The 19185-nt window shown below is 45.6% G+C and overlaps 1 protein-coding gene across 2 annotated transcripts in view; it reads right to left on the reverse strand.

Moving 5' to 3' along the window:
* LOC120516800 (ethanolamine kinase 1-like) overlaps nucleotides 1-18926 on the reverse strand; it is a 200984-nt gene extending 182058 nt beyond the window's left edge. The window contains exon 1 of one of the 2 annotated variants that reach the window (XM_039738744.1): nucleotides 17417-18926. In XM_039738744.1, the coding sequence (XP_039594678.1) occupies nucleotides 17417-17545 (129 nt within the window). In that variant the 5' untranslated portion in view covers nucleotides 17546-18926. Of the gene's footprint in view, nucleotides 1-174; nucleotides 262-17416 lie in introns of those variants that run through there. The other variant, XM_039738754.1, reaches the window with a different exon arrangement.
* Nucleotides 18927-19185: the final 259 nt, after the last annotated feature.

Here is a 19185-nt window from a genome sequence, read left to right on the forward strand (position 1 = left end):
TTAGTAAATTATTTAATTGTGCAGTTACACAAGAGGTATTAATAGATAAGGCGTCTCTCACACGAATACAAAAAGGTTTGGGGCCTCATAGTGTCTGAAGCGCTCGGGTCAGTCGGACTGCAGCTGGATAAGGATGTGATGACATAAGAAGGGAAAATGAACAGACAAATTTACCATTCAATTCTCTGCTCCTGAACCTTCTTGTCCTTCTGCCTCCTCCTGGCTGGTAACTGACTTGACGAGTCTCCTTCTTCAGCCCCTTCTCCCTCCTCTCCCTCTCCTAGGCGCCCCTCAACCTTTTCTCTGTGACAGGCCTTCTCCATAGCCTCCCAATCACCGTCAGGGCCGTATTGTGATTCTCGGTAGGCTCTCGTAGGTACAGACGACAGCTGACAGTTGTAATTAAATACTTGTGTGCCCTGACACGCTGGTTTGATTTGTGTTTTGGTGATCGACACAAGCAGATGGACGGCCGGTGTTGATGACCGGTGCCCGCCGGAGTTTTTAGAATCAATAGCTGAGCAGGAGAGCTTACTGGATAAGCTCTGGGGAGTTTGAGTTTGGGTCAATTTCAAGGACTCAGACTGCCAGTCCTAAGTCAAAATCACCATCTGTGTTGGGCAGAATAACACGGAGGGCTGCACTTAAGTACGGCATAAAATGTTTCAAACTGAAAAATGAATGGGAAACTGCGCACTTCGAGTTTTATAAGAACGTTTTCTGTTGTTCCTCTGTGACAAAGTGACACTTTGGGCTGCTTTTACAGTATGGAACTGGACTGGGGCAGGACGCGAAGGTGTTGTAATACGAGTTACTTGCACCTCTGGTGTTTGCCCCATTTGCGGATTCACTGATACAAAGGTCCACTTCCGACTTGTCCCGGTCCTGTGAGGACACATCATCATCTCAACGATTTGCGCTCTGATCTTTGTCACTCTCGTCCACGTTCCTCACTTTCCAACTCAGCAAGGCATCCAAAATCCTCTTCTGTATTCTCATTTCAGTTCTTGTAGATTTTTCGGCCTACATGTTCCTTACCCTTACTCTCTGCCATTCACTCCATGCTGCCTTGATGTTCTCACCTTCACTGTCCCGTTCATAGGATGAACTGTAATTGAATAAGGCATTTCAAATTGTCTACCTGCTGAAAATGTGCGTCTGATCGACCCTGCATTATCCGTCTATCCCCTTTGTTCCTGCTATTAATCATGGCCTGTGATTGCCATGTAGATGCCACATGGGCTGGACGGGCATCCTAGGCCAGTAGAGGGGATGATTCCATAGCCAGAATGGGAGACTCCAAGTAGGCAGATAAGCATCCCGGCCAGGGAGGACAGAAGGAGCAGACCCGGATGGATGGACAGCCCATTGAAAAGATAAGATATTGCTTGTTGTTATTCCCCCAGCACGCTAGAGGGCAGCAGCACCGTATATCGGTACCCAGTGGAAAACCAGCAGGGCATACAGGGGCAGAGGCTGCGGGCCAAGGGGAGGGGGAAACGTGACGTCAGGAGTGGGGAGTTGCTCTACCTGTCGCCACATGTTGGAGTGCATCTTGCCTTCGCTTAGCCAGTGATGCCTTTTCATTTACTAATTTTTAAAGTTTGTCCCGTTTCAATACTATGTGGGGGACGCCTAGTTGTATATAAAGACACTACTCTGTTACTAGTTATATATCTGTTTTTTAAGATCATTTAGATTTATTTATTACTTATTCTTTAATATTAGATGGGGATGGACAGCCCATTGAAAAGAAAAGATATCGCTGGGGGGGTGTTGTTATTCCCCCAGCACACTAGAGGGCAGCAGCACTGGATATCGGTACCCAGTGAAAAGCCAGCAGGGCATGCTGGGAAATGTAGTCTGGTAGAGGAGCCCTGCTGGGGTCCCTGGGTGCTGCAAACAGGGAGACAAGCCCCCTGCTGTGATGGACTTTTGTATGAAGTGCTACCATCGGGCAATGGCCCTGGCACCAGAAGTACTGCCGGGTCCTTAATAAAAGGGACCACATGCCAGGAGAGTTGGAGCTGGGATGTAGAGAGGCAACACTCGACTGGAGAAGGAGGGAAGTGCGGTGGTGAGAGGAATTGTGGGAAAGAATTGAATGGTGGAGAAAGAAAACCTGCGTTTCTGTGCTTTTGTTACTGGTCGGAAAAGTCCGGTCAATAAGCCACCCTTTATTTGAACCTGTGAATCTGTAATTGCGTTTTCCTGTCGGGGTTTGGGGCTCGCTGATGCCCGCAGTCCATCACACCTCTTAATTCCAAGTCCCTCTGCCTCTCAGCCCTTCTCTGCCAACCCTTTAACTCTTTGGTTCTGGTCAGACCAAGTGATGGGCAGTTCGTGAACAATGTGCTCTTTTTTAGTGATACATATGAATTTGTTTTTGTGGCAGACGACCAGGAAACTTGCTCTACTGGGACACCTCGAGAAGGGAAAGACCAGGAGAGGGGCCATATCTTCCCTGGCACGCAAGAGGGCAGCATCCCTGGATAGCATCCGGGCCATGGGTACAGAGCTGGGAAGCGCAACCCTGTGGGGGTCTGTAGCCACTGCCAGGGGGCGCCTGGATGGTTCCCGAGCCATGGACTGCAGCACTCCCGCCACACCAGGATGTGCTGCCGGAAGATCATCAGAGAGTACCTGAAAGGGTCCGCCTCACTCCATTCAGGGAGCCGGAGTCGGGCGGCAGCGGACAGAGCTTGCAGGAGAAGAGTGGAGGCGGCAGAAGAATAGATGGACTGAGTATTATGGGGGTCTTGTGCTCTGTGTTTGTGCTGTGTGCGTGAAAGAATAATAAAAGCGTGTGTTTTGGACATTCGGCGTCTTGGTGTCTGTCTGTGTCGAGGCTGATCTTCCACACTGCCTATACTGAAGGAACGCAGTCTCCTAAGGACAAAAAGCCTGTGGTCACCCAAGTAAAAGACAATTTCACTTTGGGATTTCAGTCAGTCATTTTCCAACCCGCTATACCCTAACACAGGGTCACGGGGGTCTGCTGGAGCCAATCCCAGCCAACACAGGGTGCAAGGCAGGAACAAACCCAGGGCAGGCTGCCAACCCACCGCAGGGTGTACACACCAAGCTCACACACGGGACAATTTAGGATCGCCAATCCACTTAACCTGCATGTCTTTGGACTGTGGGAGGAAACCCATGCAGACACGGGGAGAACATGCAGACTCCACGCAGGGAAGCGAACCCGGGTCTCCTAACTGCGAGGCAGCTGTGCTACCCACTGCGCCACCGTGCACCTTTGGGAATTAACACAGTATATCAAAAAAAAAAAAAAAACAAGGAGGAGCTGGGTGGGCGCACTGGCATCAAAGAGAATTACAAGTGAAAGTCTATAATGTTAGCCTGGATACCTTAGAGCCGGCCTATTCTAATGGCAGCCCAGAAGCAGCCTCCAAGTGACGCAGCCCATCAACGCAGAGAAAAATCGCGAAGAACACATTCTGGAGCGCTCAGAAATAAATTCCTACAGTAGTACAGGCCATGAATGCAACACGCCACATAGCTGAGCAGCGTTCAGCTGAACCCACAATGCAGTGTCGTGTCGGTGTGTGTCTAGAGGCGGTGGTAGTGCTCTATGATACAGGGACGTTTTGTTTTTTTAAAGTGACAGTACACACACGGCAGCTGGTTATGGCATGGACTACAGCCATGAATAAAGAATGGGACCAAAACCTCCTCCGAGAGCAACTTCTCCCAACCATCCAAGAACAGTTTAGTGACCAACATGACGGAGCACCGGGCCAGAAGGCAAACGTGAGAACTCAGTGGCTCGGGGAACAAACAATCGAAATTTGGGGTCCATAGTCAGGAAACTCCCCAGACCTTTAATCCCATAGCGAACTTGTGGTCAAGAGGCAGGTGGACAGGCAAAAACCTACCAATTCTGATTCTGTAAGATTGGGCTGCTGCCATCAGTCAGGATTTGGCCCAGAAGTTGATTGCCAGCCTGCCAGGGCGAACTGCAGAGGTCTTGAAAAAGAAAGAAGGGCCAACACTGCAAATCCTGACTCTGTGCATAAATTATAGACTGTTGGACCTGCCTGGCACTCTCCACCTGGCATTATTTAACTTGGACTGCTTTTTTTATCACTCTTTAATTTAATATTGTTTTTTTATCAGTAAGCTGCTGCTGGAGCTGCTGCAACCGGAAAAGGGTGGAGTGCCCTCTCAGGGTTGGGGGAGAGATCCTGCCCCAAGTGGAGGAGTTCAAGTATCTCGGGGTCTTGTTCACGAGTGAGGGATGAATGGAGCGTGAGATCGACAGGCGGATCGGTGTGGCATCCTCAGTGATGAGGGCTCTGCATCGGTCTGTCGTGGTGAAAAAGGAGCTGAGCCGTAAGGCAAAGCTCTCAATTTACCAGTCGATCTACGCTCCTACCCTCACCTATGGTCATGAGCTATGGGTAGTGACCGAAAGAACGAGATCGCGAATACAAGCGGCTGAAATGAGTTTCCTCCGCAGGGTGTCTGGGCTTTCACTTAAAGATACGGTGAGAAGCTCAGAGTAGAGCCGCTGCTCCACCGCATCGAGAGAAGTCAGATGAGGTGGCTCGGGCATCTGATCAGGATGCCTCCTGGACGCCTCCCTGGTGAGGTGTTCCGGCACGTCCAACGGGAGGAGGCCCCGGGGAAGACCCAGGACACGCTGGAGGGACTATGTCTCCCTGCTATCCTGGGAACACCTTGGGATTCCCCCGGGACAGCTAGAAGAAGTGGTTGGGGAGAGGAAAGTCTGGGCCTCTCTGCTTAAGCTGCTGCCCCTGCGACCTGACCTTGGATAAGCGGAAGAGGATGGATGGATGGATGGATGGATGGATGGATGGCTGCTGCTGGAGTATGTGAATTTCTCCTTGGGGATTAATAAAATATCTATCTATCTATATAGTGTCTTTCATCTATCTATCTATGCCTCTTTATTGGGATGAAGACGTTTATATCAACTCTATATATATATATAAAATCCTAAGACTAAAAGTGCAACGATTTTATGTGACGTATTTTGTCACGCTTTAAATTGGGCTTATTTTCAAAACCTACATACAGTGGAGCCTGGGGTCACGACTGGAATTCGCAACCCGAACTAATTTCACCCATAGGATTGTATGTAATGTCACAGGCGGCTGGGGGTGGAGCCCAGCCGGGACGCTCGAGGGGACCGGAGGAGGGTTGGTGCCGCCTCTTGACCACGAGGGGGCGACCGCCTTGGTTTTGTTGGTGGCCTCGGGTAGGGGGCTTGGAAGCCCAACCCTGTGGGGGCCCGTGACCACCGCCAGGCGGCGCCCCGGTGCCTGAAGAACCCTGGGGAAGAAGACAGGAGACACCCGGAGGGCTTCCGGGAGCACAGCCGGCACTTCCGCCACACAGGGGCGTGTCCAAGGAGGAGTGCCGGGAAACACCTGGAGCCCATCCGGGGTGGAATAAAAGGGGCCACCTCCCTGCATTAGAGAGCGGAAGTCGGAGAGAGGACTGGAGGCGGCCAGAAGAAAGGCATAAGAAACTGTGAAAGGCCCGGACGTTTGGGGGATCGGTGCTGGAGGCACTGGGACGTGCACTAAAGCCTGTAAATATTGTATATAGTGGTCGTGTAAATAAATGTGTGTGTTGGGTGCAAAACGATGTCTGTCTGTCTGTGTCCGGGTCCCGTTTCACAGTAAATACAATTAATCCATTCCAGACCGTTGTGGAGCCGACCCGGACACAGACAGGCGGACATGTTGTTCATCAAACCACCACACGTTTATTTACAATACTATATACAATAATTGGTCACTCAGACCCAGTCCAAATAGTGCACACAACCCCAATACTCCCCCAAAACCCCTGGCCACAAATGCCTTTCTTCGGGCCGCCTCCACACTCCTCACGCTTTGTCCTCCCGCCTCCCGACTCCAGCCTTGAATGAAGGGAGACGGCCCCTTTTATACACGACCCGGATGAGCTCCAGGTGCTTCCCACACTCCGCCAGCGTGGCGGAAGTGCCGGCTGTTCTCCCGGCAGCTCTCCGGGTGTCGTCCAAAGTCTTCCCCCCAGCACTTCCTGGTGTGGCGAAAGTGCTGGGGCAACAGGTCCCCAAGGCATTGGGGCGCCTCCTGGCGGTGACCACGGGACCCTACAGGGTAGGGCTTCCATGTCCCCAGAGCAACCAGGAAGTTGGCCCCCACGTGATCCAGGGTGGGCTTTGACCCTCTTCCGGTCCTTCATGGCATCCCGGCCGGGTTGTTGCCCCTGGCATCCCTGACACCGTACACACTGTATGTAAATATATTTTTTTAAAGATTTTTAAGCACAAAAATAGTTCATTATACCATAGAATGCACAGAGTAATAGTAAACTAAATGTAAAAACGTTAAATAACACTGACAAAACCTTGACCAGAGAAAAGTAGCATTGCAGGAGTTCACACTACAGCCTTACGAACCGCTCGCTGCAAACACTTTTATTTAATGCGTTTTAAGCAGAAAGAAAAAAATGAACATTTGAAAAATCCGTAATTTATACAAAAACTAACCATAAACAACCAAGAATTGTAACCTTGAATGTACGCACGTCTGACCGAGAACAATGTACTGGGAGAGACTGAACACGTGTGGAAATCAGCGCAAGGGAAACTGGCTTGTTCGTCACCCGAGTGTGTGGTCGTGAACAGATACAGAAGTTTGTGCGACCTTTTTGGTTGTAACCCGATTTGTACGTGTTCAGAGATGTTTGTGTGACCCAAGGTGCCACTGTATATATGTTTGGTATCATTCTTTTCAGAACTAATGTGATGCTGTTAGATTTTCAGATTCTTATTCTGATTTTAAATTATAAACTAAAATCTCAAGAAAGTTGTGGTTTTTGCGGGCCTAGCAGGCCACAAGTGGGGGGTTGGGTACCAAATGCACCAAGGGGGCCTGGCCCCCCGACTATAAGATAAGTAAGCAACTTTATTTTTTAACTACCGTAAACATCCTTTTTTTTATTTTTTTTGGGGATTCAACGGCTCTCTTTGCGATTTTTCTTCATTCATTAATGGACGCTCGGAACATTTCTGTAAAAAGCAACCGACAGTTGTGTTAGAAATTGATATCACAATATTATAGAAGCGACAATTCTAACTGGCTGTGCAAAAGGAGAAGACGTTTTCAATCCACTGATTCCAACAGATTTGCCATTTGATTATAATATGATACCAATTCCGGCTCGTTTGGCTTTTGCCGTATCGATAAATAAATCACAAGGACAATCACTGAAAATTGCTGGAATCACTTTGGACGCAGCCTGTTTCTGACATGGACAACGTTAGGTGGCGTGTTTCAAGGGTGGGAAGTCCTAAGAACCTTTAGATCAGGGGTGTCAAACTCCAGTCCTGGTGGGCCGCGGTGGCTGCAGGTTTTCATTCTAACCATCTTCTTAATTAGTGAGCCGTTTTTGCTGCTGATTCACTTGTTTGGGCTTTGTTTTAATTGACGTGACTCTGACCTGAATTTTAAATCACATATTAACTCTTTTAGGGTGGATGTCGACTTTTGTCGACAGGAGGGGTTGAAGGCACATGTCGACTAAAGTCGACATCCAGGGATAGAGGGCGATAATCAGCTGTTAATGGCGACAAATCTCACTGTCACGTCACAGGCATTCCCTCTGTGCTTGGAGGAATGCTAGACTCGTTGACTCCAACTAATCCTAGCGTGTGCGTGAGATGCGAAATGTAAACAATGGCAAGATGGCATCGACATGTGACAAGGGAGCGAAGCGAGTGCAGAAAAGAAAACACTCGGCAGACAATGTTTTGCGCATTATCGCGGAGTCGGACTCTGATTTTTCAGAATCGGATTTTATTGACAGTGATCAGGAGATCGAGCAAGAGAGTGAGGAGCCGGCATCAGCTGATCAAACACCAGCCGATGCCGCGCCAGCAGATCTGCTGCCAGTTGAGCACCTTCACGCAGCCGATGCATCTACAGCAAGGTTCGCGTGGGATAAATACACAGACATTGATCCGTTGAGAGCCGATCTGGCTGCTGGACTTCACAAGATGGCGTGGCTTGCTGTTGGACACGACAGATCACCAGCTGCTGTACTTCAGGCTGCTATCTCCTGATGCTGCTTTTCAGCTACCGTCATTTGAGATAAACAGGTAGGCAGAGACATTTTTTGAATCACGGGCTGCGTTTGCATCGCATTCTCGTTTTTCAAAGTGTAAACCCACAACAAAAGACGAGATGAAGCGTGCTGTGGTATTACAAATAGAGATGGGACAGAACTGGTGATATAACTTCAGGGAGCATTGGTCCAAACGTGCTTTGTCCCCTGGTGGCTTTGGACAGGTTATGCAGCATGGTGATAGGTACGTGCTGCTGAAAAGTTTGATTCACTTCTGTAATAAACAGAAGCAAATCCCATGGGGTGAGCCAGGCTATAATGCCATGCATAAAGTTTCAGAAGATGAAAAGTGATGACAATACGGTTTTCATGCGGGCAGAAAACTTGGTGGCAGTGGAATGGCACAATGGCAAAAGGGTGACTTGTCTCTCTACAGTACACACTAACAATATATGTGAGAAAGTGCAGCAACAGACAATTGAAAAGTAGGCACCAAAGCAACACGTATTGTAAGCAGTGCAATGTGGCAATGGCTGAAATTGGCTGCTTTGAGCGACATCAGACTTTGCTGTGTAAAATGTATGTGAAGTCATAGAGTATGCAGGCTCATACAACATGCAAGACAGGAACATTTGTCAAAAGTAAATATTTGTTGTTGATTTGATATGTTAAACAATTGCTTTGTGTTCTGTTTTAAAAAATGTTAGTTTTTGGAAAAATATTCAGCCCTGGGAGATAAGAAACAAAAAAAAATTAACCCTAAAAGAGTTAATGAGCAGCCAAACAATAATGAAGACACAAAACGAGATCAGCTCACCTGAAAATAAAGAAAGGTGAAGGTCTCGGTCATGTTGGTCTGCTCAGGTCACCAAAACATCTTGATGGTGGCCTTTGAGACAACAGAAAATCAACAGTCTGCTGTGGCCCGAATGAGAGCAGCAACAAATTATAATATTCAGTAATGGCTTTAATTAACAGCAAGAACTGGCTTCTCATTAAGAAACTGGTTGGAGTTTGACGTTCCAGTTATCTGGTCATCTGTCTCATCTCATTTCTGTTTAATGAAGAAAAAATTAAATTCAGAGGACTGAATCCTTAAAAACAGGGCCATTAAAATGAAGGGGAAAGGGAATTAATCAGCAGTGAAAACTGATTAGGAAAAGGGGGAGAATGAAAACCTGCAGCCACTGCGGCCCACCAGGACTAGAGCTGGACACCCCTGCTTTAGATATTAGCTAAAACCTTATATATATAACAAGGCACTTCAGTGAACAATACAAGCACATTAGTGAGTCTTCATTGTTTGTTCATTTATTTTTATTTATAAAGTTGTATTTTCACACACAAGCGATTAGGGGCAGCTAAAGGGCTCAAGTAATTGTAATACCACATCAGACCAGGGGGCGGCGGGGTGCACTGACTGTGTTTCTCAGTTCCTTGTAGACCCTTCCCGGGAAATCCCTCCGAGTTCTGGTGCCTTCGATGACGTCACTTCCAATTCCGGCACCTTCTATGATGCAACTTCTGTTTTGGGGGTGTGTTCCTTCAATGGTGTCACTTCCGTTTCCGACGCATTGGATGATGTCACTGCCGGTTCCATAGTTCCAGCACCTCCTATGATGTTACTTCCGGTTCCAGCACCCTCGATGATGTCACTCCCAGTTTCTATGCACTGGATGATGTCACTTCCAGTTCCGAAGACATCATTTCTGGTTCTGGTCCCCCAGGATGATGTCACTTCCTATATGGGCCTTTAAAGCCACCATCTTGCCTTGTTTAATCAGTTCTGTTTTAGACTCGGTTTGGGGCAGCCAGGACATATTATACGGGCGGCTGCCTGAAACCTGCCTTATTGTGTCACAGTGTGCTTTTTTTTTTTTAAATTATATTTTTCTCAAATAATTAAAAAAAAACCAAAAACTTTATTTTCCTCCCAGGCAACACCGGGTATTTCAGCTAGTGGCCAATCAAAGCCTTTGAAACTTCTGAACTGCTTGTAATTCTACTTCAGTGTCCCATAAGAAACATCAGACACAAAGATCTAAAAACACTGAAGCAGCAAACTTGGTGGAAACCGACACTTGGGTCCTTCTCAAAACTGTTGGCCACGACTGTACATATTGTCACACACGAGCGATTAGGGGGCAGCTAAAGGACCCAATGAGCGGCGCAAAACCACAAGATGGGGACTAAGACAACGTGTTAACACCTCTCTCTTTATTTTAACAGGAAAGACGAAGAACTAAACTCCTACGGCACCTTGAATTTGTGTCAAACGCCTCATCCAGACGTCTGTATTACGAATTCACCTCCGGTCGCTTACAGGTGACGTCACCACCGTCCCAAGATTCCCCACATCATCCTCCCAGCATTATTACTTTATAAATTTGTCCGTGTCACCGCCATTCTTTGTCAATTGTACTTTACAAACCTGAACACCTTTTACTGTGGTTTACAGAATACGGGGACGGAATCCCCAACCCTGTGTGTCTGAGTTTTCTTCACAATATTAAACGATTCTGTAATCCGGTGGGTGCTGAGTCTTAGCTTCACTCCAGTTTCATCAGGTGAGTGTGAACGCGGGTTTTCCCAAATGAATCTAATTTTTACTTCAATGAGTGCCTCGTTACTGATAAGCACTCTCACCATACGACTGGTTGGCCCTCCGCTCACACACTTCGATTCTGCGGAATCGTGAGCTGTTACGAGGACGAAGACCAGCCATTGACACTCAAAGCAAAGAACGAATCTGAAAGACTGCTTTGATGAAAACAAGTAAAAAGTTTAGGAATTTTCTCAAAAACTCAATCACAGTAACCACTGATGGCTTTGCGGGACTACATAACAACTATTTTTGTAGAACGTACAACTCATTATTAACCTCCAGTTAATATTCTTCGATTTCGTCAATTCTGCGTTTTGTGATTTTAAACTATCAAGCACAATGCTATGCAGTATAGCGCAGGTGGTGTAATAGCAGAGCCGCTGCCTCTCAATAAGGAGATGATGGGTTTGCGTACTGCGTCCTCCATTGCGTGAAGTTGGCAAAGTGCTTTGAGTAATGAGTAAAGAGTTAGTATTATACTTCTTCTTTTGGCTGCTCCCGTTAGGGGTCACCACACCGGATCATCATCCTTCACATCTTCCTGTCTTTGTCATCTTGTTCTGTCACACCCATCACCTTCATGTCCCCCCTCTCCACGTCCATAAACCTTCTCTTAGGCCTTCCTCTTTTCCTCTTCCCTGGCAGCTCTATCCTTAGCACCCTTCACTCTTTATACCCAGCATCTCTCCAAACCAACGCCATCTCTCTCACTTTGTCTCTCACCTGTCCTTTCTGAGCTGACCCTCTAATGTCCTCATTTCTAATCCTGTCCATCCTCGTCACACCCAATGCACACTTTAGCATCTTTAACTCTGCCACCTCCAGCTCTGTCTCCTGTGCCACCGTCTCCAGCCCATATGACACAGCTGGTCTCACTACCGTCCTGTAGACCTTCCCTGTCACTCTTGCTGATACCCGTCTGTCACCAATCCCTCCTGACACTCTTCTCCACCCATCCCACCCTGCCTGCACTCTCTTCTTCACTTCTCTTCTACAATCCCCATTACTCTGTACTGTTGATCCCAAGTATTTAAACTCCTCCACCTTGGCCAACTCTACTCCCTCATCCTCACCATTCCACTGACCTCCCTCTCATTCACACACATGTATTCTGTCTTGGTGGTCCTACTGACCTTCATTCCTTTCCTCTCCTCTCATATCTTCACCTCTCCAGGGTCTCCTCAACCTGCTCCCTACTCTCACTACAGATCACAATGTCATCACAGTCCACGGGGACTCCTGTCTAATCTCATCTGTCAGCCTGTCCATCACCATTGCCAATAAGAAAGGGCTCAGAGCCGATCCCTGATGTAATCCCACCTCCGTCACTCCTACTGCAGACCTCACCACGGTCACACTCCCCTCGTTCATTTCCTGTACCACTCTTACGTACTTCTCTGCCACTCCCGACTTCCTCATACAATACCACACCTCCTCTCTTGTCACCCTGTCATATTCTTTCTTCAGGTCCACAAAGACGCAATACAACTCCTTCTGGACTTCTCTAAACTTCTCCATCAACACCCTCAGAGCAAACATCACATCTGTGGTGTCTTTCTTGGCATGAAACCATCCTGCTGCTCACTAATCATCACCTCACTTCTTAACTGAGCTTCCACTACTCTTTCTCATAAATTCATGCAGTGGCTCATCAATTTTATCCCCCTGTAGTTACTGCAGTCCTACACATCCCCCTTATTCTTAAATATCGGCCCACCAGTCCACTTCTTCTCCACTTCTCAGGCATCCTCTCACTTTCCAAGATTCCATTAATCAATCTTCTTAAAAACTCCACTGCCTTCTCTCCTAAACACCTCCATGCTTCCACAGGTATGTATGTTATCTGAACCAACGGCCTTTCCATTCTTCATCCTCTTCATCGCTGTCCTTGCTTCCTCCTTGCTAATCCATTGCACTTCCTGATTCACGATCCCCACATCATCCAACTTCTTCTCTCTCTCTTTCGTTCTCTTCATTCATCAGTTTCTCAAAGTCCTCTTTCTATCTTCGCCACACTCTCTCCTCGCTTATTATTACACTTGACGGTTTTTCAATTTCAAATTTTAAACTTTATGTGTTTTCATCAGATAAACAAAACATGTAGCACTGGGACTCTCGGCCTCTATATACCTTCAGAGCACCTCAAATCTGATCCATACATAACGTGTGTGTAGCGGCACCTTTGTGTTTACAAACGAAGCACTGCTAGTGTCACACGTGTGACAATTTAACACGAGCCGGTGGGCCCTCGGTGTGCCGTAGACGTTGGTTTCACGTGTGTTATCACTTGCCATGGGTTTGTGCGCCACCAGCTTTGATACCATCGATAGTACTTTTTTATTCTGTTCAATGCACTTTGTGATGTGACTGCGTCATATATGACCAAAAATTTTGTTTTATTTTCAAAAGGTAAAGAAATATTATTGCTGATACTGATTGATTTTATGTGGCATGGTCAGATATGACCAAAATGTTTATTTTTTCATATTTCAAAAGTAGAAAAAAAGTGTTGCTCCTACCTTCAATTCTTTTCAGTTCTAGCATTATTTTTAATGAACTTTTCAATGTGCTTGTTTCAGATTTTACCCAATTTAAAGGGAAACAATGAATAAACCTTATTTGTTTTTCAATATACACTGGAACCTCGGGGTCACGACCGAAATCCGTTCCAAAATTCTGGTCGCAACCCGATTTGGCCGTAACCCGAAGTCATTTCCCCTATAGGATTGTATGTAAATATAATTAATCCATTCCGTACCGTATGCACTGTATGTAAATATATATTTTTTAAAGATTTTTAAGCACAAAAATAGTTAATTATATCATACAATGCACAGTGTAATAGTAAACTAAATGTAAAAACATTGAATAACTCTGAGAAAACCTTGAACAGAGAAAACTAACATTGCAGGAGTTCACGTTACAGCCTTACGAACCGCTCGCTGTAAACACTTTTTTTTAATGAGTTTTAAGCACAGGGAAAAAAAATGAACATTTGAAAAATCTGTAATTTAATAAACCACCAAGAAAAGTAACATTGTAACAATGCACACTACGAACTGATCGCTGTAAACAGAAGTGAAATGCAGGTTAAAATCCAATAGAAAAAAGTCTTCATTAAATACGAGGTTAAAACAATGCTAGAATCAGTCTCTTTAAAAACAAGCCCGGTGTATTCTTTAACTGCCTTCTCAGCCTTACGCGTTCAGTCCTCTCTCCTTCTCTTTCACTCTCACTCTCTTGTGCTCGTGGCATGCTCTCTCTCCCTCCCTCTCTCTCTCTCTCTCCCTCTCTCTCTCTCTCTCTCTTTCTCTCTCTCTCTCTTGCGCTCGTGGCATGCTCTCTCTCTCTCTCTCTCACTCTCACGTGCTCGTGGCATGCTCTCCCTCTCTCTCTCTCTCTCTCATCTCTCCCTCTCTCACTCTCACTCTCTTTCGATGCACAGGGAGATACTGAACACATGCGGAAATCATTGGCGTGTACGAACTGGAAGGGAACCTGGCTTGTTCGTCACCCGAGTGTGTGGTTGTGAACAGATGCAAAAGTTTGGCAAACGTTTTGGTTGTAACCCCGATTTGTACGTGTTCCAAGACGTTCGTGACCCGAGGTTCCACTGTATTCAGTTGTGTTGGTTTAAAAGGTGTAATTACCTGCTGCTTACCGGCTGCCGAAAACGTCTGGCCCATCTAAATGTCTTGGATTGGAAATCTGGTTCAACTGCAGAGGCGGCCTTAGGGGAGGGCGGGGCCTACGACTGACCAATCACACAATGCTGTTACCGGTATGTGTGGACTATATAAACTTATGTGCCTTGCGCCCTGTGTTGGCTCTGATTGGCTCCAGCAGACCCCCGTGACCCTGTATTAGGATATAGAGAGTTGGACAATGACTGACTTTATCAAAATATACTGTAACGATATCTCTCTGTTATAACAAAAACATCTTGGGTCGAGATGTGATCTTCTCAGAAAGACACTTTGACGTCCCGCAAGACCAGACTTTACAAGCTTTGGAAGCGAGACCCGTGTGATGGTGACTTTTGCACGTCACGCAATACTTACAAACAATTTATAACAAGATCACGGACATCAACCCTCTCAGTTGTCGGAATGCTTTCGGCAGACACACTTCATGTGCTCCCAGCTCTTAAAAATGTTATATGCTCAAGATGGCACATCATCGACTAAGCGATGAAGAAAGAGCAGCACATTGAAAAGAGACACAAAAGAGAGAAACGAATGCACAAAATAACAATAATAATCTATGTACAAATTCAGAAAATAAGGAAAGTAATAATCAACCCGGACCAAGTGGAATTGAAAACAATTGGGGTCAGAAATAAAAGACTTCATAATGACATTCAAAAACGTTGGTGCGACACACATGCAGAGCAGGTTAGAGAATATGAAAGCAGTAAAATTCGAAAGCATCAATAAAAACAAAATAAAGATGACATTAGCACAAACAAATGGAAATTATTACTTGATAAAATAACGGAACAGCAAAAAGAGATTGAGCATATGGACATAGGTGATAAGTTAAAAGTATGTAGATATTGTAAGGCTTTAAAGTTTAAGTTGGAGCTTGCAGTTCGTCTAATTTGTGTTGCCATCATGGAGAAGTAATGTTGCCTCCCAATGACGAGGCGTATCCGCGAGAATTAAAAGTTTTGTTGTTTGGTGAAAGTGAAATCCACAAACACTACAGGCAAAATATCCGCAGCTACAATAATGTGTTCGCGTTCGCATCATTCAATGCTCAAAACGTAGATTTACACAATAATGGATCATACGCTATGAGACTCTGGGTTCCCGCAACAATTAAAGATATGACAAGTTTAATTTTGATGAAACCACAATTTGGTCAGGTGTATATTTATGATCACGGTGAAGCGATGCAGCATAGAATCGAAAGAGTAGGTGACAATTCCCATGAAAATAACAATCTCTTTAAATTGTATATCCAGATAACCAAACCCGGAGGTGCGCGAGTAAAGTGAGCAGGGGGCAATGTCCCCTAGTAATCTATTAAAAAAGTGCAATTCATAATCCATGACAATACCACGACAGTGCGAAATGCGATACGGTGTCATGCGGATATTACAGGGCCTCTTCTAGAAAACGTACCCTAACTGCAAGTATACTCTAAGTCTCGATGTGCAGGATGTCATAGTCATAACTCACGCTGATGTCACGTCATCCGGTTATCATGTTTTTGTGCATTCATAGTCGGACTATGGAATGTTTTCAAGGACGTGCACATACGGAATTTGACCTCGAAGAGGGATTTTAAAAGGGTTCCTCTTAGAAGCATCTCAAATACATATATATATATATATTGGAGAATATAACTTGACAAATCCACTTGAATGGTACACGTGGACCTCAAAATCAGGGCCACCTTAGGCACAGGGCCTGGGACCCCCAAATGCCACTCTTGCCCAACTGAATTTGTAATTGAACAGCCCTGCCTTAGAAGGTGCCCCTGGATTCAGTGTTGCCACCCTAACTTTTAAGAAAAACAAAGACCATGTAAACCAGATAAACACAGAAAAACATAGACATGTTTAATAAGGTACACAAGGAGTTTTCTAACTAAATACAACAGCAGCACATGTCTGCCAAATAAATCTAAGCGTCAATCATATTACAGATAAGCAGGAAATGTCAAATTCAAGCTTGGGAGCAGAACATTAAACAGGACTCGTCCTCACTCAGATCAGCAGCTTTAAACTTTTCCCGTTTGTACTTTTTCAGTTTCTCACAACATCGTTTATGGCACCGCCCTCGATGACAGATTTTGTGTTTTTCCAAGTGTAGCAGTTGGTATTTCATGATCTCTTTTACTATCGGCATATTAAGGCACGTGCACGTCGCAGGATGTGACGTCAAGGCACATGTCCACCAATCACAATCACCAAGTGAATCTGGTTACGCACAGACTAGTAATTATATTTTAGAGATGCGCAGAGTTTATACGTTTTTGTTAAGATGTACGAAACATTACATTTATGTACACAAGAAATTGTAGTTCAAGAAGTGTGCTAAAAGAAATACATGATTATGATGAAAAAAACTGAGAATCGGGAGACAAAAACACAAACAAGAACAGAAAAACAGATCTAGGTGGAAAAACATTGGAGCGGTAACACTGACTGGATTGTCCCCTTTTGATTGTGAAGTTGCCTCAATGGTTGCTTTTTCAAAGTTTCTTTTACTTCTAAACGCCGTTCATGGTTTCAACTGCCGTCATAAACCGCTGAAGTTCAGGTCACCAATCGCGTACTGCCGCTCGGCCTACACCTCCCTTTCTTTACAGACAACACCCACTCAAGGGCGGGGCCCGTCGGCTAAAAAAACGTGATTGGCCTGTCGCCTCCGTACACGCCTCTTCCCGCCTTCTGTTTGCATTTTGACGTTGAGCGCACGCGGGCGCGTGGGTGGTGAGCGCGGACTGGCAGATGCCGAAATATTTTTTTCCCCCCTCTGTCAGCTACCTGCTCATTGAAAACGTTCAACATTTTTGTGAACTAACTTTTAAACCAAACAGAGTTATTTATCTCATTCACTTTACGCCTTGTGTGAGTAAAAATGCTGCCCGAAGAAGTGTCACCCGGCTCATAGCAAAAAAAAAAAAAAAGTGTTTACTCTTTTTACTGACAGCACGCGTCCCGTTCCGCTACCCTCTTTTTATATTTTTTTTACTTGCCTTCAGTTTAATTTCTGCGGGGTTCCAATGAGGTCGTAGTTTACACATCAGCTCAGTGACGCCGGCTTTGTAATCGTTCTCATCTACAGTGATGTCGAATTGGAGCGTCGAAGTTGGCTGCGGCTCCATGCTGAATTTCAATGTGACGAGGCCTTGGCTTGAGCAGGTAACAGTTATTTACGTCTACAGTTTTTTTTTCCCCCCTCTCTCTCTCTCACTCTCTTTCACTCTCTCTGCCCGGCCGGCTCCCCCGATGGCAGGTTTAAGTATTCCACGAGGCATCTTCAGCGGCAGGACTCCGGCTCTCTATTTAATTACACATTAACTCCCCCCTCGCCTCCAAATAAAGCTGGGAAATTGCGTGAAATTGCAAAGGTTAACTGAGCATTTGCAGTCTAATCATTACCTCGTCTGAAAATAACGCACGCTATTAATGTTGCCAGCACAGAACGACATCAAGTTTCAAAGATCACAGAGCGGAGGGTCAACAGGGCCTCTCCGCTACTACAGCCTCTGGGGGATCGGGGAACCCGGCAGCGCCAATTCAGTGCCTCTTCATTACACTCGAGGCAGAGACTGCTGCAAATCATCTGCTCGTGGTACTCAGTGAAATTTATATACATAGATTTTTTTTTTTTTTTTTTGAATATTGTTAAAACTAAATACTCATTTGAAAAGGACAAAAAATAAAGGAGCATGCCAAGCGTTAGCGTCAGGAAGTGTGGAACCCAGCTGGGAGGCATATTGATTTACAGATTGCGATGAAACTTACAGAGCCAGTGCAATCTGTCCAAAATAAATCTCCGCCGACTTATGATGTGAGAATTCACCGCAGATTTGCTAGTAATGTAAAACATAGTGGCAAGAGATTTAACAAGTCCCAGCTTTCATCTTGAACCTGCCATTCTTAAAATCTTGTTTTGGCTCTCGCCGCTGTGATTTCCCATTCATTTTTTTTAATTATATCAAGTATATTTTTTTATATTGCGCTCCTCATTAACTGCGGACTTGGAACGCTTTAAGAAGTTAACAGGTAAAATACAATTACAAAATTTACAGATTGATAGGTAGAACTTTTATTAGTCCCCAAGGGGAAATTTGGAGTTTTACAGAAGCTCTTTAAACAAATAAATAAATAGATAATAGACAAATATACAGTCGTGGCCAAAAGTTTTGAGAATGACACAAATATTAACGGTTCAAAAAGTTTGCTGCCTCAGTTTTTATGATGACGGTTTGTTCTGAAGAGTGATCCAATGAATTGTAAAGCCCCTCTTTGCCATGAAAATGAACTTCATCCCAAAAAACCACTGCATGTCTGCTCTGCCACCAAAGGACCTCTCATTAACACAGGTGAGAGTGTCGACGAGGACAAGGCTGGAGGTCACTCTGTCACGCTGATTGAGTTACAATAGCGAGGCGAAGAAGGTGTCATGGCGCCCAAGAAAGTCCAGCAAGCGCCAGGACCGTCTCCTAAATTGGATTCAGCTGCGGGCACCACCAGGGCAGAGCTGGCTCAGGAATAGCAGCAGGCAGGTGTGAGTGAGGGGAAGACTTTTGGAGGATGGCCTGGTGGGTGTCAAGAAGGGCAGCAAAGAAGCCAAAATGATATCAGGGACAGACTGATATTCTGAGATTGGACTGCTGGGGTAAAGTCATTTTCTCTGATGAATCCCCTTTCTGATTGTTTGAGGCATTCGGGAAAAAAAGAAAAGCTAAGTGGCGCTGCCATCAGTCCTGTGTCAGGCCAACAGTAAAGCATCCTGAGA

This window comes from Polypterus senegalus, chromosome 1 (genome assembly GCF_016835505.1).
Source record: "Polypterus senegalus isolate Bchr_013 chromosome 1, ASM1683550v1, whole genome shotgun sequence".
NCBI classification, from domain to species: domain Eukaryota; kingdom Metazoa; phylum Chordata; class Cladistia; order Polypteriformes; family Polypteridae; genus Polypterus; species Polypterus senegalus.